General features: G+C 44.2%; 1 protein-coding gene and 1 long non-coding RNA gene across 2 annotated transcripts in view; one reads left to right on the top strand and one right to left on the bottom strand.

Annotated features, from left to right (window-relative positions):
- LOC129386221 (uncharacterized) overlaps positions 1-24,397 on the bottom strand; it is a 77,887-nt gene that overhangs the window by 37,258 nt on the left and 16,232 nt on the right. The window contains exon 2 of the long non-coding RNA XR_008613673.2: positions 8,378-8,633. This is a non-coding gene — a long non-coding RNA (uncharacterized lncRNA). The remainder of the gene's footprint in view (positions 1-8,377; positions 8,634-24,397) is intronic.
- Positions 15,973-24,397, top strand: part of LOC126536240 (uncharacterized) — a 39,717-nt gene continuing 31,292 nt past the window's right edge. Inside the window, exon 1 of the mRNA XM_050183133.3 lies at positions 15,973-16,421. Coding sequence (XP_050039090.1) covers positions 16,419-16,421 — 3 coding nt within the window. The 5' untranslated portion in view covers positions 15,973-16,418. The remainder of the gene's footprint in view (positions 16,422-24,397) is intronic.

Raw genomic sequence — 24,397 nt, 5'->3', positions numbered from 1 at the left:
TCAGCCGGATACATATCGCTATTAGGTCGCAGACAGCCATTTCTTGTACATTTTAATAACGCAACCGAGCAATGTTTTTTATTCGCATTGTACTTAAAAAATAAAGTGGGAATGGCGTATTTTTAAACAACTTCAAGCATCAGGTGCAGCGGTGGCGTAGAGGTAGAACACCCGCCTCGCGTGCAAGAGGTCCGTGGTTCGAATCCCGGTGCCGCGCAATTTTCCACCGGATTAAAAAAAAAAAAAAAATCCGCGTGTTGATAAAATTGCATAAACAGGCCTGGAGTGTGGCCTGATGCCGGTGACCAGAACCGGTAACACACTCCCTCACCAGAGCAGGATTGGCCACCCTGGTGCAGTACTTGGCCACAACCTCCTATATGAACACAACAATCAAACCCCGGCCCTCAGTCCCCAGCAGCTGCGAAGCAACTGACCACGGCGGCGGTCAGACCTGCGACGCTGCAGAGGGTGCTAAGAATCCCTGGCTCCGGACAGGCCGCCATTGGAATATGAACCTGGCAACGCTTAACGCAAGAACATTATTTGGTGAGGCGAGTCTAGCAGTGCTATTGGAAGAATTAGAGGGCAGTAAATGGGATATAATAGGGCTCAGTGAAGTTAGGAGGCCAAAAGAAGCATATACAGTGTTAAGGAGCGGGCACGTCCTGTGCTACCGGGGCTTAGCGGAGAGACGAGAACTAGGAGTCGGATTCCTGATTAATAAGAATATAGCTGGTAACATACAGGAACTCTATAGCATTAACGAGAGGGTGGCATGTCTTGTTGTGAAACTTAATAAGAGGTACAAAATGAAGGTTGTACAGGTCTACGCCCCTACATCCAGTCATGATGACCAGGAAGTCGAAAGCTTCTACGAAGACGTGGAATCGGCGATGGGTAGAGTGAAAACAAAATACACTATACTGATGGGCGATTTCAATGCCAAGGTAGGCAAGAAGCATGCTGGAGACAAGGCAGTGGGGGAATATGGCATAGGCACTAGGAATAGCAGGGGGGAGGTATTAGTAGAGTTTGCAGAACAGAATAATATGAGGATAATGAATACCTTCTTCCGCAAGCGGAAAAACCGAAAGTGGACATGGAGGAGCCCGAACGGCGAGACTAGAAATGAAATAGATTTCATACTCTGCGCTAACCCTGGCATCATACAAGATGTGGACGTGCTCGGTAAGGTGCGCTGCAGTGACCACAGGATGGTAAGAACTCGAATTAGCCTAGACCTGAGGAGGGAACGGAGGAAACTGGTACATAAGAAGCCGATCAATGAGTTAGCGCTAAGAGGGAAAATAGAAGAATTCCAGATCAAGCTACAGAACAGGTATTCGGCTTTAAGTCACGAAGAGGATCTTAGTGTTGAAGCAATGAACGACAATCTTGTGGGCATCATTAAGGAGTGTGCAATAGAAGTCGGTGGTAACTCCGTTAGACAGGATACCAGTAAGCTATCGCAGGAGACGAAAGATCTGATCAAGAAACGCCAATGTATGAAAGCCTCTAACCCTACAGCTAGAATAGAACTGGCAGAACTTTCGAAGTTAATCAACAAGCGTAAGACAGCTGACATAAGGAAGTATAACATGGATAGAATTCAACAAGCTCTCAGGAACGGAGGAAGCCTAAAAGCAGTGAAGAAGAAACTAGGAATTGGCAAGAATCAGATGTATGCCTTAAGAGACAAAGCCGGCAATATCATTACTAATATGGATGAGATAGTTCAAGTGGCTGAGGAGTTCTATAGAGATTTATACAGTACGAGTGGCACCCACGATGATAATGGAAGAGAGAATAATCTAGAGGAATTCGATATCCCAGAAGTAACGCCGGAAGAAGTAAAGAACGCCTTGGGAGCTATACAAAGGGGGAAGGCAGCTGGGGAGGATTAGGTAACAGCAGATTTGCTGAAGGATGGTGGGCAGATTGTTCTAGAAAAACTGGCCAGCCTCTATACGCAATGCCTCAAGACCTCGAGCGTACCGGAATCTTGGAAGAACGCTAACATAATCCTAATCCATAAGAAAGGCGACGCCAAAGACTTGAAAAATTATAGACCGATCAGCTTACTGTCCGTTGCCTACAAAGTATTTACTAAGGTAATTGCAAATAGAATCCGGAACACCTTAGACTTCCGTCAACCAAAGGACCAGGCAGGATTCCGTAAAGGCTACTCAACAATAGATCATATTCACACTATCAATCAGGTGATAGAGAAATGTGCGGAATATAACCAACCATTATATGTAGCTTTCATTGATTATGAGAAAGCATTTGATTCAGTCGAAACCTCAGCAGTCATGGAGGCATTGCGGAATCAGGGTGTAGACGAGCCGTATGTAAAAATACTGAAAGATATCTATAGCGGCTCCACAGCCACTGTACTCCTCCATAAAGAAAGCAACAAAATCCCAATAAAGAAAGGCGTCAGGCAGGGAGATACGATCTCTCCAATGCTATTCACAGCGTGTTTACAGGAGGTATTCAGAGACCTGGATTGGGAAGAATTGGGGATAAGAGTAAATGGAGAATACCTTAGTAACTTGCGCTTCGCTGATGATATTGCCTTGCTTAGTAACTCAGGGGACCAACTGCAATGCATGCTCACTGATCTGGAGAGGCAGAGCACAAGGGTGGGACTAAAAATGAATCTGCAGAAAACTAAAGTAATGTTTAACAGTCTCGGAAGGGAACAGCAGTTTACGATAGGTAGCGAGGCACTGGAAGTGGTAAGAGAATACATCTACTTAGGACAGGTAGTGACTGCTGATCCAGATCATGAGAGTGAAATAATCAGAAGAATAAGAATGGGCTGGGGTGCGTTTGGCAGGCATTCGCAGATCATGAACAGCAGGTTGCCATTATCCCTCAAGAGAAAAGTGTATAACAGCTGTGTCTTACCAGTGCTCACGTACGGGGCAAAAACATGGAGGCTTACGAAAAGGGTTCTGCTGAAATTGAGGACGACGCAACGAGCTATGGGAAAGAAGAATGATAGGTGTAACGTTAAGGGATAAGAAAAGAGCAGATTGGGTGAGGAGGGAACAAACGCGGGTAAATGACATCTTAGTTGAAATTAAGAAAAAGAAATGGGCATGGGCCGGACATGTAATGAGGAGGGAAGATAACCGATTGTCATTAAGGGTTGCGGACTGGATTCCAAGGGAAGGGAAGCGTAGTAGGGGGCGGCAGAAAGTTAGGTGGTCGGATGACATTAAGACGTTTGCAGGGACAACATGGCCACAATTAGTACATGACCGGGGTAGTTGGAGAAGTATGGGAGAGGCCTTTGCCCTGCAGTGGGCGTAATCAGGCTGATGATGATGATGATGATGAAGCATCAGGTTCTTTTCTATTCGAAAATGGATGTTCATGTGCGTTAAGAAATTGTCAGAACAGGTAGATAACTTGTTTTTGGCAAGAATTCCGAGAGCGTTTTATGTAATTTCTTGATAAGAAACGGAGCTATTACCCGTTTCGCGACCCTTTCGCGGTCATGCCATATTGCTAGCAGCGACTATAGTGCAGGTAGAGCTGCATTGCGCTGCAGAGTTCATCAGAAGACCAGAAAGGCGCCGAAGGAGCAGACCCCCCCCCATCGGTTTAGAGAACGTTGATAAAAACAATTACATAAACAAATAATGCCTTGAAACTGGTGTCTTTCAGTGTGCACTTATTTTATTTGTTGACTCTTCACAAGAACCACTTTTGGTTTTCAAGGGCTTATGTTACATTAAAGATGTCATGGGGACAGCAACAAATCATGACTGTTTCTTTATTTCTGTGCACATATACAGAAAATCGAAGTGAAGCTAAATGTCATTCGGCCTGATGTGGCTTCTCCATGAAGAAAAACAGAAATTTAGTGAGAGAAAAATACTAAGAAAATTAGTTCAGCAAACAGTGTTGATACATAAACCAAATACACATGTGAATTGCAGCAAAGAATATATTAACATAACCATAAGCAAAGGTAACCGCGACATCTACATGTGGTATACAGATAATTTCTCACGACGCTTTCCGCGACATATACATACTAAACGAAAAAAAAAATGAAAGTAAGCTTAAGATGAACATACATTTTGAGCGTTTGCATGTGTAGTGCACAACATTGGATACATTCATTTTACACGAATCTAGAACAGCAGACATACGGCCATAGACCTCAAGAGCGGCCCACATCACAAGCTACAATTTACAACTTTATAATACCCATTCACAAAACTGTTTGACGCGGTGTTTAAACTTCGTCAATGAGCCGTAGAAGTTTACTTTTTTATCAACACCATTCAGAAGTGCATGCACGCGGTATATCGCTAGTTCTCTACCAGATCCTGTCCTTGTGGCAGATACCTGAAGTATGTTGTGTGCACAATGGATTGCTATGCATGGGTTCATGTGCTGAGGAATACTGAAGCTTGTTTCTATGAATATGCAGTACTAGTATGCATTCATAAACTTGTCTCGCTTTAAGTATTCAATGTTTTATAAAAAATGCATTGCTAGTCGCTTATCTAGCTCGGATCGCCGAATAGTTTCTCATAGACGAAGCACTTTTTAACGCGATAGCGTTAAGGAGCCCGTGCCGTTGTCAGATGAGAAGAGGACTTGGCACCCGGAGGTGACGCGTCCCAGAGCTGACATGTACTCATCAACCCAACATCATCCGATACATTGACCTCGGCACAGCCTCTCTACCTGGGCTGACTGGGCAGGGCGTGTCACAAAACATCCCGCGTTCGGCGTGAGGCGTCGGACGCCGTTCTGGCAAAAAAAAATTTCCAAACCACCATGGCCATCCATGTGACGCAAGGAGTTTACTGAACTAATTAAGTTTCCCAAGCTAAAATACGTAGAAAAATCGTAAACTACGACATGCACACAACTTACAGATATGATAGCTCTCGGTCTGTAATTTGTCTATACGAGAAAACATAATTCTGTTCCGCGAACACTCCAAGAAACCCCGTTTTCGCCGTTTCTACAATTCACGTACAGGCCGCGGCGTCCGCCATTAGCGCACGCTGGCGCGCGCGTCTTGGAGGCCCCGGACCTCGCGCTGAGTTCCTTGCAATACCCCTAGCTGGCGCTAGCCTCCGCCGCATCGCCGCCCACGCAAGAGACCGCGTTTCTAACACAAAGCCCGCCTTCGTGCATAGTATTTGCGGCCAGCGTTTCCAGGTAAACATTACGGTTACATACGCTCCAGTTGCCTGGAAACGTGAGAAGCAGCCAGGGATCTTTGAATGCCATCGCGTTCCACTCTTAAAGGCGAAGCTTAGGCATCCTCCATTTTTTTCCTGTAAATATTCTCATTTATTTACGATTTTCTCCATTGTTTGCTCTATGCAAGCGTGATATACGAGAAGCTTGAGTAGAAAAAGGTGTAGCATATTCATTTTTTTTTCTCTCAGCCATAATGGTGCGAACGGATTTAATTTAAATATGCACCCGACAGACTTGCTTAGTCCTGATGCGAGTCTATACATTAGCGCTACAGGACATATTTTCTTGGAACCATAGAGTACAATCTGCTTTCCATGTTCCTATGTATTTATATTTTAGTATGTAGCAGTGCCAACTCTGGGGCTTACATTTTTAGAATCCTCATTGAGCTTCCTTTATTATATTGTGCCGTGTGAAAACGCCCTCGAGTCTGGTATGTATGAAGCCTTCAAATACTAATATTTTTCTGACAAGCGGCTAGGCCTTGCGCATGTTTGCGCGTGCGTAAGAATCGAAAATTGGCTGCAGTTGCTTAGAACTCGCAGAATCGCCGCGCATATTAATATTGACGTCACTAATTACCAAGAACGACAAGCACGTGGATTCAATATTTTGTAACTTGAAGGGTATCAGTATAGTAAAAAATAAAATATAGCTTTCTACTCGTACCTTCTGGCAGCCGACAAACTGCCGCAACAATGATTCTCTCAATCTTGACCACAAGGCACTTTATGCATGATGAAATTACTGTAAGGTCACTGATTATTCAGAGTTGATCTCTGACGTATATGGCGATTCCACCGCCATGACCCGAGCAACGTACTACATACACCGCTGTACATATAGTCCGCAGGTTGTCGGGACGCAATTTGGCGTTAACGAGGTTTCAGAGAAAATTATCACGTCAAACTTAATCGTCAAGGAATCGAGAAAATGTTTTCAGGTTTTCTTTTTTGCTCTTCATACTTCTAACGTCTAAATGGAAGGCCTTAAAGTATGTACACTTCGGGTGAAGAGATTTTTTAAAACACTTATGTCGTAGTGCTAGCAGTTGTCATCCACTATGAAATCGAAAAGATGTATTTTCAGAAATCACGTCGCCACTTTTGCAATATCTGCGTACTCAACAATCTTGAGAAGCTCGGACGTATCTGCCTTATGCGCAAGAACCTTCCCACCTTTTGTCCATACGAACTTACAATTATCTTCAAACTTCTTAACAATTGCGGCACCGAGCAGCTACCTCGGATGTCTGGTCAAGTTCTATAGTTCACACATGTATATGGGTTGCAATGATTTGAAATCCATATCTTTAGCGGACGATTGAACAAAACTGGTTGCAGAGCTAGTTGGTTCATGACTTAAAAACAAAGGTTACGGTGCTAAGCAGACGAAGACGAAGTGAGACACAAACGGCACAAACGGGCACCAACTTCCAACTATTTATTTACCAGGACCCACGCAAGCTTATACAAGAAACCAAAGTGAAAAGTAATCGCAGCAGAGATAGGCAAGGGTTATAGGAATTAACAATGCTCGCAGGCCAGTGATGTGTACTGAATTATCATGGCAGGAACATATGAGCAAGCGTGCATTACAAGCGTAATCTGAGCATCCAACCACATGTCGCCGCTGCACGTTCTAATCTTAGCGTCGATTTCAGGCTATCATTTATGAATGACATTTCTTCGTCATTTAATGCTAGTGATGGCATGCTAACGTACTTATTTCTTCATATTTTTACGAAGAAAGCCTCGATTATCTCCCTTTCAGTGCGGTTTCTTGCTTTGCTTAGAAAGGTCTTTTTGTCGAGGAGGGGCACAACCACAGCGCCTGCAGTGGTCTGCCAAGTGGCCACCGATGTTGCTGTTGACCGCCAACCGGTGCTACCTCGCTCGATCGTTGAAGCATCGTCCCATTTGTTCAACGTACACCTTGCCACACTTTAGGGGAATATTGTAAACGAAATCGCTAACACAATTAGTGGAGCGCGGGACGTGCTTCTTGAAGCATGTAGCCGGCAGCTTATTCGCCATCAAAGGGCAAATTTTGGCCAATTTGCATAGGCCGGAAAACACAATGCGCACATCGTATGTGGCTGTGACCTTTTGTATATAGTGGGAGAGCTTATGTACGTGCGGAATTATGTGCGTGTGTGTTCATTTTATCTTTTCACTTCAGCACTTTTTTTCCGTGTTTTATCTTCTGCAAAAGGCTTTCGCACACACCCGTAATAAACTGTAAATGTAAGAAATGTCATTCATAAATGATAGCCTGTAATCACTGCTAAGATTAGAACGTGCATATGCCACATTTGGTTGGATGCTCGGATTATGCCTGATTATGCATGCGTGCTCATATGTACCTGCCATGATAATTCACTACAGATCACTGGCCTACGAGCAGTGTTAATTCCTATCACCCAATGCCTATCTCTACTGTGATTACTTGTCACTTTGGTTTCTTGTATAAGTTTGCGTGGGTTCTGGTAAATAAACAGTTGGAAGTTGGCGCCCGTATGTGTCGTTTGTGTCTCACTTCGTCCTCGTCTGCTTAGCGCCGTAACCTGAGTTTCTAGCGGACGACCTTTGCTTTCCAGCTTTGGTTAAGAGACGTTTCTTTTGTAATGTCGGACAAAACGAACGATTATACTCTTGTCTCCAGAGCTGCTAGCAGCCACCCGATGGCGAGGGTCTACGTCAGATGATAGACTTGCTCTCCTATGCCATCACCAAGTATTTCACGATTGCTATAGTCTCGCCATCATTGGCGGTGCCTTTGATTTTCTGGTCCTTCGCCTTAGTATACTGCTCCAGTCCATCAAGGTTTTGTTGTAGTTTCTTGTTTTCTGTTCGAAGTTGTTGGCTTGTTTTTATGCACTCATTGACCTTGTCACAAAGCGATTGAATTTCATCTGATATTTCCTTGACGTTGTCACAAACATCAATACAAACTTTATCGCTTTCTCGGAGATCCTTAAGCTCTACTCCCACTTCTCGTACAAATTACCGAAAGCTTCAGTCATGTCCTTTGACATGATGGAGGCACTCAAGTTCATTCACACACTCACATCCTGGCAGCAGTGCAGACACGTACTACAGAGCGTATAATGCAAGGAGTGGTTTATGCTCACCTGCGTATGTGAAAAAGTATGAGTGCTGCGAAGATGGCAAGGACACTGCACCATACTGAGGAGCCCGATAGAAGCCTGCTTTTGTAGGCTATCCTGGCTGCCGTCGTCGCTGGATCCCTGCGGAGGCGCTGAGACTCAACAGCGTCGTTTGATTCAAGCACGACCGAGGATGTTGTAGATTTGTACTTTGGTGGCGTTTTCTTTTGCTTGGCTGGTACGAAGTCCGATGCGCAGCAATCAGCGTCCCCTTGATGCTCTGTGTATATGAAGAAGCATGAGTACTGCGAAAATCATACGGGGGAGGAGGAGGGCTGACGCCGAACAGACTGTCTTTTTGCAAGAAAAAGATGCAATGTTTTTCACTTGATTGCGGCCATATGGCTTTCTGAAAAGTTGGCTTCCGCTCTCGCTTGTTTTGAGTTGTGCAGCCTTGGTTAAAGTATATTGGTGGTCACGAGGTGATAAAGAAAAAACGGAAAATATCTAGTCTTTCACTGCAACCAGCCGGCAAGGCCCATTCATTCTGCGGCAGTTTTGTGAACCTTTCCAAGAAGCAAATTTGCGAGAGACTGCTAAATAGCGTTTGCAATACTCGATATGTTGCGATGCTCTCTAGTGCAACCTTCTCGTAATATTGCCAGCGCTACTTGTAATTTCTAAACGTTTTGAAAACGAAGTTCTTCATAAATTTCAAATTTGTTTGCCTTCGTTGTGCAATTCTAGCGGATATCTTGGTTTTATATCCAACTCACGCTCTCCTTAAGCAGTGGCAAATGCGTCTAGAAGAGAGGTAGGGGCTCTTTAGTAGGGCACATGGTAGTACGCAGGTCTCGGGTGGTACAATTTGTGTTTCATGTTCCACTAGAATGGCTTAATACCATGACCATGATGATAATTATAAGCCTGTTAGAGTCGACTGCAGGACGGCCTCCCCCAGCGAACTCCAGTCATTCCTGCGCCATGCGATTTATACTGTGTAATGATGATTCCTTTGCCAGCTCACTTGCATGTTTCTGCGGTGCTGTTGGAAACCTATCCGCTCCTTTGTCAGCTTTATGGTGCTTAGATCTTCCTCGATATCTCACAGCTAACTGGCCGACCTCGTTGCCTATTATTACCAAGACCAGTCTTCATTGTCTTCTTGCCGGCGTAGCGTTCACCTGCTCTCATTATCCGGGCCAGACCACCATATTAGCCTTCCCTCTCCAACACCGGCTGCGATTTCCGCCAGTTCGATCGTTCGTCACATTCCTTAGATGTAGGTTATGTGCAAAGGGGCACAAAAGACGAAGGAAGAAGAGGAGAGTAATTACGGCGCGCCACACCAACACGTTTTGTGACAGTAATTAAGATTAACGACGGTGTAGGAGAGCGCCTGCCGCTGCTCACAAAACCGAGGCCTATGACATGTCAGATATCAGGCACGAAATCGTCTGATACTAACCACGTGCTTTCAAATAAAGGCATAACGATCCGTCTGACGCCCCTGCGAAAAAAAAAACAACAGCGTATATTTGCAAACTCATACGGTTAGGTGTTAATAGCTTCCAATTCGTGAGCTCGAGCCTATTCGTCACTATAGAAAATTTAGGAATAATACGTAGAGCCTAAAGGTTCCCGCATGATGGAGTTTCGATATCGATGTGCTTCATTCAATAGTTAGCCAGTTGGCTGAGCCAAGTACTCGCGAAGTGACTTCCGCAAACACATAAAATTCATTTAAGGAGGAGTTCAAGGAGGTTTCTCACAAAAAATTGATTCGTTTACATCCCGATAGTTATCTCCATGAGTGAAGAGAACGACACGCAGTGCTGGCATAGACTCCACGACAGGTTGTTTGTTGGTGACGCAAGTGACATTCATCATGCTTTCACTTATTTAGGTAAAGTTTTATTTAGACTGCACAACGTTTGTTGAGAAACGTGGAAATAATCAGTCAGATCCCGTTAGCTTTTTTTGTTCTGCGGAGTGACGCCACAGAAACAGCTCGTAGTTCTCAAGTTTTGTGCTCACAACAACTCCTACTATGTAGTCACATGAATTTCGGGCGCGAGAAAGAAATAATTGCCACTGAACAACGGCCGTTAAAGTTATGTAATCACTTTTCGTTATTCAGGAAAGAAATGGTACGATGCTGCACTGCGCACTTGTAACCATGTTATCGTTGGGAAGTGGGAAAGTCTCGTTGACAGATGTTTTCCTACTTAGCGGGGCAGCAATAAAGGTGACGTTATCTAATTGAGCGCGGCATGCGATAATTCTCGCTACGCGTAGCTTGATGCTGGCGTCTGAAAATTATTTACGTTTTTTTTTTTTTTTTTTCTGGAGACTCTACTTCACTGTCTGCTATAAATTTAGACGGGCTAGGCTGTGTCATGGCGATGAATAGCATATCAACCTTGGCACTCTGAGTTAGCAGAATGCACAAACAAGGAAGCACGCTTAAAGGAGCCATTCAAGTTGGCATGAACAGCGGTGCACCTTTCTTGCAAGCACTGGCATATCAGATTACTTTTAAGTGCCTTCAACTCGTCATATATTTACGGGAAAGCACAGTAGCGAAACTATTTACAGGGTGTACTTACAAGGGCAGCAAGCACTAGCCAAGATGGAAGCCAGCCAACATCCAGCAAAGCAAATCGTCGTCATCACGTCAGCAGTGGCCGCTTGTGGGTGCGTCCCGCTAAATACAATATTTCATCGTCTTCTATTAGCACGTAGTAATTAAATACATTTGTTCGAGACACAACCTTGATATGACTAATGCAGCATTTACAACGCAATATTGAAAGAGAGATGACAGATTTGAGGAATATTTTCCTAGTAATCATCTAGTCCACGCGAAAAAATTTGCTGGCTCTCCCATAATCGATAGTAGATGTAAGCATGAAATGGCAACTGACAAAGTAGATTGGTTGGAGATGATACTAGCCACAATCTTAGAATGAGTGTAGTGTATGTTCGCAACGACACCCCCCCCCCCCCCCCCCCACACACACACACCACACCGCACCGCACCACACCACGCCATACTGGTCCATATGGACGCTGTCCATCTAGAAGAAAACCGGCGGAAGGCGGCGCGACAAGCGGCGAAAAGAGCACACTGCCCAGCTAGGAGAGGAAAAGAGTCTGAAGCGCCACGATGGCACCACGCAGCGTGGCGCCATCTCTCGAAGCGACACAGAACCCGCGTCCCAGAACTAATGGATCGCTGACGTTCAAAAGAGCACAGACAACGCTGTCTCAGCGCCGAAAGATGACAATGAATGCATGGTACTCTGTATCAGGCTTTTGATCGTCACTATTGGAAATGTCTAATAATATTTTAACGTACCAGAAGTTACAGCTTGAGTGATATTGTCAAACATTAGGAAGAAGTTGGAAGCAACATTTTTTTGGTAACTTGTTTGGGCAGTAACTAGAGTATTTAATGTGGTCCTGTACAAAGGGTTGAGGTCCAGAGAACGCACTTAAGATTTGACTGGTTTCCTGGAGGATCTCGTTTTGTTCTCTCAACTTGGATTTTCTCGTTTGATAGCCCGGATAACGGCGCTGGCTTTTGGATCAAGGTCACTTGACGGTCACCGACCACGGGAACTAAAAGCCTTTCATGCTCAAAAAGCTTAGGAGACAAGAAACATGAAAGGAAATTGCTACCAACCTGTGTAAGCAGCTGGCTTTAACAACATGACAAGTACTGCTATTTTATTTTTCGGCTGCTTTTAAATCATACTGTTTGGCCTGTCGATTGAAGAATAGGGTTTGAAAAGAGACATGTTGGCCACACCACCACCAGTACGCACTTTGCGCAGAGATTGACCATTAATTGCCTTCAACTTATTCAACTTATGCTTTCAAGGTACGCTATGTACTTTGAAATTCTACATAAAAGATTATCTTCCTCCACCTCATCTTCATTAGTGGATGGTCCTTATACTTTGTTCTCCACTACAGGTTGACAAGTGCCTGAGTTGCTAGTAAAACAATATATCGTGTTACTTAAGATTCCCGCGGATTTGATTATCACTGAAATCGATCCTCATCGAACTTTTCAAGCGAAACATAAGTAAGACCGAGTGAAGATAACATGTTCGAAGTCAAGCGTGCATGAAAATGGCGTAGCAGCGCTCAATCTGCATTGACTCCAGCGAGCTCGAAAGTGCCGATTTGACAGGGGTAACATTGGCCGCCACACACTACGTCGCAGTTACGCTTCTCCGGCATGCAGCCCGCGCTTTATAAGGTAAGTACTTCTTCTGGTGCACATGTTGGCACTCATGAGCTTCCATGGTAAGTGGAACGCTAATATTGGAATCAAAAGGTCCAGAGTTCCAGTCCCGTCCCGGTCAGGTATTATAATTGTTGCTTTACGGATAGATGATCAGAGAAAGTTGCTTTTTACCATGATTCTGCGATATTCATCGGCGAGAGCGGCGGTATAGTCTGGGAGAGGTTGAATAAAATATGCTTCGCGATGCTACACAAACATCATTTCATCCGAATGGGCCATCGTCCATGCCGTATCGTAAATCCATTTTTCGTCAGATCACAGAAGCTAAGCAGTCTTGTTCTTGGTTACTGGCTACTCTGCAACGCAGAATACATGCTGATGACTTCACTCCTGCCACTGAACAGTTAGCATTCCCCGTGGGCGAGACAGTTACGAAACCCGCGGCTGGATGTGTTCTCTTGTCTCCGGCCCTTAACAAGCTTTGTTTTTGTCATTGCAACGGCCACAGATTCACGGAGGTGAAATAAATGCTTGTCACTGAATTTACTTTCAAAGAGGCTTTCCCAGACCGCTCAGGCAAGGTTTGCAACTGATTTTTGTGGGCCATCAAGCTCACATAGCCAATAGAACATTAGAGTAGAACGCTTGAAAGTCTCTAGCAGCACGCGGCATTCGACTTGCAATTCCGAGGCAGAGAAAGAGCAGGTTAGTAGCTGCAGGTTGTCTTGCCGGCAATCATTTCACTAGAACGTGCATTCTTTAGGATGCAACCGCTGCAGTGTAGAGAAAACCACAACTAAGACTTTGGCTGGATAGTTACACATCATATCCCAAGGGCATGACCAAGTGTATAAAATCTGATGAAACGAAATTGCTTCAAACATATAAATTGTCCACCTGCTGTTCACAGAGCCCTTCCTGCTTTCACTGGCGACGCCACAAGCCCTACTCAGCCTCTTCGCATAAATGTACAGAGCGTAATTATTTGCAAAAAAATGTTAATCTTACAGAAACATAAAAGACTTGACTCCGACAAACAGCCAAACCGGAGTTCGAGCTCATCCTGCAGGCCTGGGGCGCAACATAGCAGCTTCCATTCAGCTTAGCTTTTCGTTACGCATGGATTAGTGCAGTAGCCAAATCAGCGGTAGAATGAGGCTTCTGACAATTGCTGCTTTTGCAAGGTCCGCAAAAAATGTTGAGTTTTCATGGCTTGTGTGAGCGTCAGGACTTAGCGGCCAAGAGTTCTGCTATCACAGATACTGAATGAACATAAAATGCAAGGTGCACCAGATGGAAAGCTGCTAAAATGATGGCACCCAAACACTCAATACCCAGTTCACGAAATAATGTGAAGACCCTGGAACTAGACTTTAGATTTATTACAGTGCATATTTCACTGCACAGGTTTTCTTGATTTGCGACGACAGGTAACCTTCCGTCTGGTCGCAAGTGGTTCTCGTGACAAATCAACAGTAGTGGTTGTGCGCCTTTCCTATATGAAGAATTAAGTAAAAAGGTAATGACTTACCCACCGCAATAAATATGAAACATACGATATTTTAACTACGATATTTTAATTACGATATTTTAACTTAACGAACTAAGTGCTACCTAGTGAATCAAGGCCATGTTAATTTGATCTGGCAACATACTTTGACACTCTTTTTGTCACTTGTGATGTGTCTCTGGGCAGTGTGCTGATCCCACTGCCTTTTATTTTGTAGAATAAGGACGTCTCTACAAGAGAGATGATCATGTGTTACTTCCTAAAATTTCACAATCGCGCGATCAAAATGTGCAGATCTCAAATCTATATAACATGCTTTAATTCTTCACATATGCTAACTAAATTAACTCTTACAGAACAGCACACGTACAAGCAGATCTCACTTGAGCATACGCTGTAACCATCCCTATTAAAGCACATCCGAAGGTGAATGTACCTAGGGGAAACAATCCAAACAGTCTTTGCTGGGAGCGACACGTAGATAACGTCCTTGCGTATTTCGCAAACTGTTTCTTCAGGTATTGGGATTGCAAGACACCGCCAAATAGAAAACTACTTATATAATTTGCGTGTATCAACTGAAAACTTAAATACGCTTCTTGGAACCCTAATACTACATACAGCATTACAAACCTAACATGCATTCAATGATGAATGACGAATTCGGTATTTCGTGGCGCAAGAGGCCTAATTATGGCCAAAAGTGCCAGGCCACTGTTGATTAGTTGGTCATAGAGCGATAAATTACGACAGGTAACACGTATATCAAAGGCAAGAAGTTAGAATTATTTATTCTAAATTTAAAATGACAGATTTTTTCTTGAGCTTATGGCGGATAACAACACTGAATCCCAAGAATCACTCGAGATTCTTCGCCAATTCCTTAATCTTGAAGTTAGCGCTCGACCTCTGCTCATAACTAAAACGCTGGAGGGAATGGCTTACCGAGCCTTATTTATCACGTTCCCTAAGCACTGTCTTCCTTTTTTTGTGCTTCACCGGTCATGTTTCTTTTATGTTTATTGTAACGTATTTAGTTTCGAGTTTGTATATTTAGCACTGAGGCACCTGTCCTGCATAGACAAAATTTTGCGCCCGAACTCTAGTGCCTGTACGTCGGTGTGATGTGATAATTTCAGAGTATTTTCTCGTAATTATCCACTGTGGCTCAGTAAAGATTCCCGAAACTCTTCAAGTTCAGTCTGTAGCTACCTTCAACTACGATGTAGCCCCTCATTACCGACATTAAATAAACTAGGCACAGCAGGCGCCGTCAAAATCTATGACCTCACGTCAAGGTGGTACGGTAACTTCCCGGTGGCGTCGCCACCAATCTTACGTTTTTTGCGTCTGTTCTGGCTTATAAAGCCTCCTGTCACGGTAAGAGTGACTTTTTCGTATTGTAGAAGCGCAAGTTATGAATACAGCTCCACTTTAGTTTCTTTTTTTAGATTCCCTTTAACGAATCGAGTAAACACAGCCCAATCCTTTCCACTGGCGAAGGAAGCACCCTCTGCCGGTCACTTATAGAGTCCCTTCCCAAAACACGTCGTGCTCGGAGCTAGTGAAGTAAACATGCACTACTTGTCACTTTCTGTTTGCCAAGAAGAGCGAATCCCTACGAGTCGAATGCGTGCTCCGCGGGCGCGCTTTCGCCCCGCACACGTTCCCACGTTCCGGAGAGAGGAGGCGGTGGGGGAAGGTTGGGGACATTGGCTGCTTTCTCCCGGCGCGCTCTCCGCGAGAATGTCTTCCTAGACGCCACGTGACCAACTGGGCAGGCCACTAGGTCATGCGAGCACCGGTCGTATAAAACCCACTTGCGACTGGGGCAACCTTCCTTTAGCGCGTTCTCGACTCTCGGCAGCAGCAGGGCGGCTTGCACACGCGCTCGCTCGCCGTACAAGACGTTTGTGTGTTGTTCCCTTGCCGCCTGCTTGCCTGCCTGTCTGCCCAACCGCCTGCCATCGCTGCGACAACGTGCCCAGCGTCGTGCAATTCGCGAGAGGGATACCATTGGGCGCCTAATTTGCATACCGTAGCTCCCGGACTGAAATAGAATCCGCCGCCACACCAACCATTCGGCCCACTTTCTCTCTCCCCCCTCTTCAGCGCTCCCTCCTTCTCTTATTAGGATCCTCCCCCTCCCCCTCCGCCTCTCCACCAGTTCTCGACAACCACCAGTAACGACGTGTGACGTGTCTTGATTCCTGCTGCCCTCATCCTCTCCCATCCTTTCTCTGTGGATTGACGTGGTCCGCGACAGAGTCGCCGCAGTCGTCGGCAAGACAAGCACCATGGTGAGTAGAGCCTCCGTTGCTCCTTCCCATATCGCGGCCTGGATGCTGCGGCCCCACAGTCCGCGATCACCATCGCCGCTGCGAACCGACAGTTCCTCTTCCTGCCCTGGTCACGTAACCTTCTTTGCACCACATAAGCACACGCACAGTCGCTGTTAGCAAATTTGAGTCATTAGCATTTTTTTTTTGGTTTCCGGCGTTACGTTCGGCATCGAAGTGGGTGTCGCCCGAGAACATTCGTCTGCGGTCGTGCTCCAATCGAACGAACGATCCATGTGGTCCGTTCAGCTGAAGTGCAAGAATTATTATGCGAGAAATGCCCAGAAACCAATTGACACTATTTGCTGTAAACCGGATTTTCCCAACGCTTTATTAATTAATCCTGTAAGCTGTCATACGCCATTCGTCTGCAACATAAGAAAATTTAAAATGAGCACGTGATAACAAACATATTGTTCAAACGAGGTCTTTCGTTATGTCCAATCGCAGAGCTTGCCGCTCACCTTTCGAGATTCCTTAAAACTGCATTAGTGTCTAGAAATACATGCTAAAATTGATCACTTCATTTGTGTTAACGTTATTCCGACAAAAGACGCCCTAGGGCCTTGGAGACTAATGAAATGGTTCTCGAAACCCGGCTTTAGTATCCGTTGTTGTTTACTACTGGTATCGATTTCTTTTTGATGACTACGGTCATACATTACTTTGCGAAGTGTACCTTTGAAGCTTTGCGAACCACATATCTATAGCGCATTGAGAAGGGCTCCGTCTGTTTCCAGTTTTGGGTAAAACGTCTTTAACTATTCACCTGTGCTAGCGAAAGTATATTAAAGCTATTTTCTAGTGATCGGTATACTTCTACTTTAACAAGATTCACATTAATTAACATTTCCGATGGCGAATCATGTTATCGTGTATGACTTATTCGTGCAAAATCTTAAAGTGGAATACGGTTGAAAAAAAAAAAAAGCGTTCTTATAAATATGCTCCAGGCCATGACGTCGCACAGATAGCTTCCTACTGTTGCCTACCGCGAACCTGCTGGTTCTGGGAGGAACGTGTGGTTCTATTGGCCCTGAGTCTTTTATCGTCGTGCAGCGAAAAAAGAAAGAAAGAACGAAAAGAAAAAAAAAGGAAATAGAAAAGCTAAGCTGCGGATTACTGCGGCCATGAATTGAAATGGCTCGACAAGAAATGGCAAACAGTATTTTTTTTTATTCTCTCCATGCGTCTGCGCGCTTGTGGCGCCATTGGTTTCTTGTTTGCAAACACGAAGCTTGTCTGTACGATTATGTTACCGCACGTACACCCAATCCCAAGAGGACGCTGCTCGCCGACAAGATGTGTGCCTACCATCAAAACATAGAGAGGGTGACAGTGGAGAGAAGACTACTATATTCTACGGCTGCTTTGAGCCCTCTTTGGAGGAATCGCTAGCGTTCCGATCCAAATAGGTGACCTAATAATTGGGCAGCCAAAGGGATCATTACAGTAAACGAATGTTAATCGAATTCATTTTAGTAAGAAAATGTACCAATATTTGTATGCAACTTTGCCTTGTGCGAAATGATTAGAAAGCGGAACGAATTATTTTTGTTAAGATTATGTTGCAGGTGGCTCACAATTCTTCTAAATGTTAGGAATAGGAGCTAGCGATCAAATTAAATATGGCAGCATTATTTATACATGAAGCATTGATCAGAGATTGACAGACATGTCAGTGCATGGTTTTTTGAGTCTTTTGGGAGCATATTAAAACATAAATTTACTATTACACGTTGTGTCATAAAAACATTACATCTTAATCACATCTTAATTTCTGTTCTCTTCGTGAGTATTCGTGAATATAGACAGCCGGCCCTTGAGTCAATACTCCTGACAAAAGCTAGAGTATTACCAGTTTTACGTGTGCATCACCCACGTGGATCGCTGATTTCGAGGCAGCAAGGTCACTTGGCTACAAATCGGTCAGCCGAATGGGCGAGGTGGGTTACCTGAAGAGCTACTAGCCATTGGGGCTGATTATATTTAACATATCAAAAGCATCGCTGCCGAAACGAATCTTTCGCTCTAACTCTGACTTTTTCTGCTTCATCGTCTTCGGTTTCATAACCTGACAAACATCCCGTTCTCTGAATTATTGTAATTAGAAACTGCCTTAGAAGTTTGAATAAGATGTTGAAAAGAACGTAAATAGCAATGTTCATTGCAGATTTCTATCAAAGCCGTCATGTCTTTTGATATGTCGGGCTGTGTGCAAAACGTTATGTGTTGGTGCTTTTTCTTGATATTGGGCTCTTTCTACTGTGGTTTATAGAGCCTTAAATAAGTATATTTACTTTTTCCGCCCATTAATTTCTATGTGACAAGCACAAGTATATGCTGCTGTTCATGAAAACAAGGTTTAGATATCTTTAAACAATAAATGACCCGGCAAAAGAATCCATATTCATGCGCTTTGTCTATCTATATTATGGTAACGCATTGCATCAAGTGTTTCAAATAATGCCGCGTTGGAAACGGCCGTAGAAAAACGTACTAATAGAAACGCAACCCTTGCTGACTTTTTTCACAACAGGTTTTCACGTTAGCTCATAATTATAAAATACATTGGGTTTGACATCCAAGTCACCATGCGCGCATTTTAATCATCCTGCTTCCAAAGGTAAGCGTAACAAGTAAAACCACCTCCCATACATGTTTATTTTTTGTGCTGTTCATAGCACCCCGTCACAACGACAGAAACATAGGCCCTGTTGGAAAGTAAACAGCGCCAGCAGCGTTCCGTACTTCGTTTGCACGTTCGCGGTATTTTGTTGGCTTCGTGCTTCTTTTGCCTGTTGTTCATTTAGCAATGTGCCTGCTAAGTTTTCTATACAAATTATATCCTTGCCTTATATTAATCACCTCTAAAACTCTGCGAAAGAGTTTTGCCATCGAATTTCGATTCCAGCTTGATAAGAGTAGCGTGAAATCTTTATTTTTCCCATCTCACAATGGGCAGCCGGTTCCATTATCTGGTATGACCATTTCCTCGCACATTCCGCTCATGAACAAAAATGAGAAAAAAAAATGAACACTCCGACGCGACGGATTTCAAAGCTAACGGCTATACAGCTCCACCATTGTGGCGTCAGCTGCCACCCGTTATGCAACAGGTGATCGCCAGCGCCTTCCGCTCTAGCTGCAGATTGTAAGAAATGAAGAAATAGAATAACCCCTTACGAGTTCCATGTGCTGCCCACAATGCAGCAGCAAGAAAACGGGAAAATCACGGCCTGTCAGACCGCTACGGTGGCGGTGCGCGAGGCATTCCTAAAGCTAACGGCTATACGGCCGCACCGTTATGGCGTCAGCCCTCTCTGCCCTTATGCAAGAGGCGGCAGACCACGTCTTCGACGCTGGCTATAGATTGTCTTGAGATAACGCCGTCGCAATCGTCATTCAAGGCCGTCGTTATGGCGCGGGGCACATGTAGACATTCGGCCTTTGGTTTTCCTTCAAGCCGGCGTTAACTCGCAACACGCGCTTTTGGGTCGCACCAAAGCGGGAAATGCTCCCATGTTTACTTTGCCCTTTTTTTTATTCATTTTCTTGCCTGTCGCGCTACAGGTGATAGATACTATGCGGTAGCATTTTACGAGTTCCGATAAAGCGTCGAATTTACATCCCTTCAAGGATGCATTCCGCGTTCATACTTTTCGTTTATGCAGGACTTACGCGTTTATTAATAGCCAGCGGCTTAGACACACGTGCTTCCTCTCTGCTGGTACGCTTGCTTCGAACACGAACCACTGGAACTGTTGCAATGCTGAAGGAGAGCAGGAACGAAATCGCAAAATTGGCACGGTGTAGAGTACACGATGGGCCAACATACTCTTTTAAGAAAAAGTGATTTAAGATCTTTGTGATAGCATCGATTATTATTCTCGTGGTAGCCACAGCCGCCCGGAACCTTATGAAAATCTCTAATTTGGCGCGGAAACTGCTAGGCACGTTTAGACCACCGACTTATGCGCGATCATGTCTGCAGGCTTCCTTTTCATGGTCACTTCTTCTGTACGAAATGACCACGTTAGAAGTGGAAGCTTTTTGAGAGCCCACAAACTCATATTGCAAAACCAGAAATGCTACTAAAGCAAAAAAAAAAAAAAAACGGTGCGCTTATATTCTTGGAAGCATTGCGCTTTCTCCGCACGAACAGGTGCAGAAAAAGAAGGACAGAAGTTATTTGCGATGTATGAAAAATATGGATAAATATTACATCGAGAAATCAAATATGTATTGAAATCAGACATCTAGATACGTGTGACCTCCCGATGGCAGCAGGATGAACCTGCGAAATACCGATGGTCTGATTACAAACACACACACAAAAAAAGAATAAACAAGAACAAAGCTCGTCAGCGCTTACTCTCACACTTTAAAGTTTTGCAGCCTATAATGACAATCTTAGCGTAAATTTGCAAATAATACAATGGAAATAATATGAGTAGAGACCGGATTTCCAGGCACTAAAATATGGATTTTAGACCCCTATAACGGGCCCCCTAAATCTCATTTTATGCCCTATAGAGGCCTCAGTAGGCGCTATAAAATATTCACAAACCACGGCCTATTTTATGTATTCAACATGGGCAGCCCATTTTAGGGATAAGAAATTAAAGTGGTGTTCGCTTTTGAGGCCTGAAAGGCAGCGACCACATTGTGCAAGTTATCGCTTCGTGGGGCTATGCTCGATACACGATCGTGCATTTTGTCGTTCCGTGCACTACAGCCAACACGCTTGAGTGCAAGTGGACCACGTACGAGAAACACCAAATATGCCTGGAAGCTTGCTAAACGGTTGATGTAGAAGCAACAATCTATGCCTAATAAACTGAATTCAACAAATGTTCCAGTAAGAAAACAAGTGTTGACTAGTGCACGTTTATAAATACTTGTAAAAAATTAAAGTAACGCTAACACATGATTGTCATTTCTGGGTCTTGGGGTTCAAGACTGTGCCATTTTTTTTTTTTTTACTCAGAGTAAGCTTCGTAGTCTGGAAACGAGCGCTAGACACTGCGAGAGGTGAAAGGAGCGTTTTTTTTTGTGTGTGTATTTCGTTGTGTTCGACGGCTTTACGCACTCTGGGATTGTTAAGCGTTCGACTCTAAAAACCTCTGATATTGTTTTGCCCAGAAATTAAGTACGTGATTTCTGTTTAAGGCAGACTGCACATTTGCACAAACTTTTTTGATAGCTGTTGTCACGCAAAATTTGATCCATTAAACTTGTGTTATGGTGCGGTGGCTGTGTCCCGCCTCATGAACTGTCATACAGAACTTTTCCTTAAAGAATTTGTTTTGTAAGTCAATAAGACCTTATTCTTGGTAAAGTGCTTCTCTGTTTATCACACGTTGGAGCAAAGGAGTGTGTATCTCCCTGGATGCACTTACTTAAAAGAAAAAAGAGCGCGGGAGGGTCGAGCGATGAGCAGTTTGTTGCAGAGGGGCAGAGCACAGCTATTTCAAAGTTTGGATGAGCCGCCAACGGCGTGTGTTCAACCATACAAGGGGTGGAGGTGCCGAAAAAGCGGACCACGTAGTTATAGTCGACAACACTTCCAGTGGATTTTGCGCGCTTCCGCCCAAGAAACAGGCAACGCAATGTGCAATCAATGGTCTTTCCAAGCTACAATCTACAGCACTCCTCTCGCCGAAATTGTGCGTCATTCCTTCTCGAATATCGGCTTGCAGTGTAGCATTAAGTTTCATTACCACAGCGAAAGAGGGATACTCTTGGCGATACTTTCTTTTTTTGCGTGTGTCAGGCAGAAGGCAAGAGGTGCTCAAAAGCTCAACCAACGTCGACAACGCAAGCGCTTGTTTGTTAAGCGACATTGCCAGGTGCGATGCCATTAGAAATAGCGTCTGCCACTACTACCAAGTATTGTGCAAAGAAGTAACCGAATGAGCTATCGAAACAATAGCGCCCCGAAAAAGCACTTTCAGATGCTAAAAGCAAAAATAGGCATATACGAGCACAAAGTAGAACAAAATGGGAATTTATATACACTATAAAGTCAGTGTTAAACCACTTCTTAACTCGTAATTTGTGATGATGATGTGTAGTTTCTTATGGCACAAGGTCCAGTTATGGCCAAAGAGCGCCATGGCACAACTCGTAATTTGTGCTCATTCATCAAAAGGGTAGGCGCCTGGCCCGCCGGAACAAATAGACATCTACCTATATTCCAGTTTCTAGATATGAGGCTGTTTATTCATTTGTTTATACGGCTGTTTGTATAAAGAAACCAAAGCACATGATGCAACTAGGGGTGTGCGAGTATTCGAAACTGTCAAATAACGAATCGAATAGTCAATATGTGTAAATGGGAATATTTTACGAATACATTTCAATTATTTCAAAGCGTCAACTGTGCCCAAATAAACATAAACTTGGAGCCCCCACGGGCATATAGTGGACATAAAACATGAGAACTCATGTAGGGGAGCAGGCTACCTCACTTCGGTAGCCATACTTTACAGGCTGTACAGCAATCATTAGCGCTTTCTGAAGAGTCCTGTGCATGCGAAGAAACTACTTGTTTGTTCCTAATGCTTCATTTGTGCTCTTAATAAACAAAGATTCACAGCGTACCATGCAGTGCCAGAAAATTGCTAACTTTAACAATACTGGGATGTAAACACCGTTTTATATGAATTGTTATAGCGAGTATTCATTAGTCGAAAAATATTCGAAAAGTATTTGATTCGTATTCGATTCAGTTCCAAAAATCAATATTCGCACAACCCTAGATGCAACTCTTTTCCCTCGTACTTTCGGCTCTTATCTCATAGAGAATTTTTTCTGCTGAAAAAAATGAAAGGCTTAATTATATTTGCTTGAGATGCCACACTCTTGCCTTTGCAAGACAGACAGAGTCAAAATTCCTCAAGAGAACTGAGGGTGCTTTGTCAGTGGAGTAATTTTTTGTTCAAATAGTCCAGGAAAGTGACTAAAGCGCCACATTATTACTTTAACAGCATGCGACTTCTGATGCATTTTAAGCGATTCGTTTCAACCTGCGTTATGATCCGCTTCCCACTGCGTCAACGAAGGAGATATCAGTACCGTAGTAGCTCCGCAATACTAATATGCCTCCATCCTTCACCGGAGATCCAACACGACGTCTTCGCACCGCTTTGGATATACATGCCTAGGTTCTGCATTCGGACAAGCAGGCTATGAGCATCCATCATTCCTAAGACGTCCCATCAACGCTGGAGCTTAACTCATATGGTTGTCGCATTCGCAGCTTATAAATGCACAGCTTGTTTCATCCTCTTCCCAACATTGTTCACTATCATGACCGCTATCACATTCTGCATCAAATTCCTGGCAAGTCACTTTCGTACAAAGAAAAAAAAACTGACAAATCCAGCGCAATGTTGGAATCTAAATGAAGCGTAGCTTCTTTGAGCTAGCGGGGGTAGCAGCAGCAGCGCGTGACACGAGCGCAGCCTATAGCTGTTATGTAGTCTGTAGCTGGCTGACGGCACACCCTGTTGCTGTTAGCTGTATGCATCAGCTGGCTATCTGCGATGTATGATTCTTGTCGAGGGAGAGAGAGAGAGAGGTATCTATTATGACATAAAGGTTGAGAGGTCGGCCTAAATCAATGATCTGACCTGCTACTGGGCGTTGGGGGTAGGGGAAAGGGAGTAGACAGGAAGAATAGAGACGTTGATTGTGAAGATGAAGTTGGTGGTGAAAATCTTGCACGCTCCAAGACTCTTCAAAGTCTCTTGTCCAGTCCGCTCTCATACAAAAATCTGTTGAGAGCCTTCATGCTACAAGGCTGATGACGAGGATCATGCGAAGGTCCCAATAGAATATTTTCAGTTAATGGCCCAACGAGAAATTTTGACAAGATGTCTGTCAGCGATTTTCTCTGGACATCAAATCGCGGGCAGATGCACAAGTGGCGT

The sequence above is a fragment of the Dermacentor andersoni genome, chromosome 4, assembly GCF_023375885.2.
Source record: "Dermacentor andersoni chromosome 4, qqDerAnde1_hic_scaffold, whole genome shotgun sequence".
Taxonomy (NCBI): Eukaryota; Metazoa; Arthropoda; class Arachnida; order Ixodida; family Ixodidae; genus Dermacentor; species Dermacentor andersoni.
Note: the sequence above shows the minus strand (reverse complement) of the source record. Positions and strands in the feature narration are given on the sequence as shown.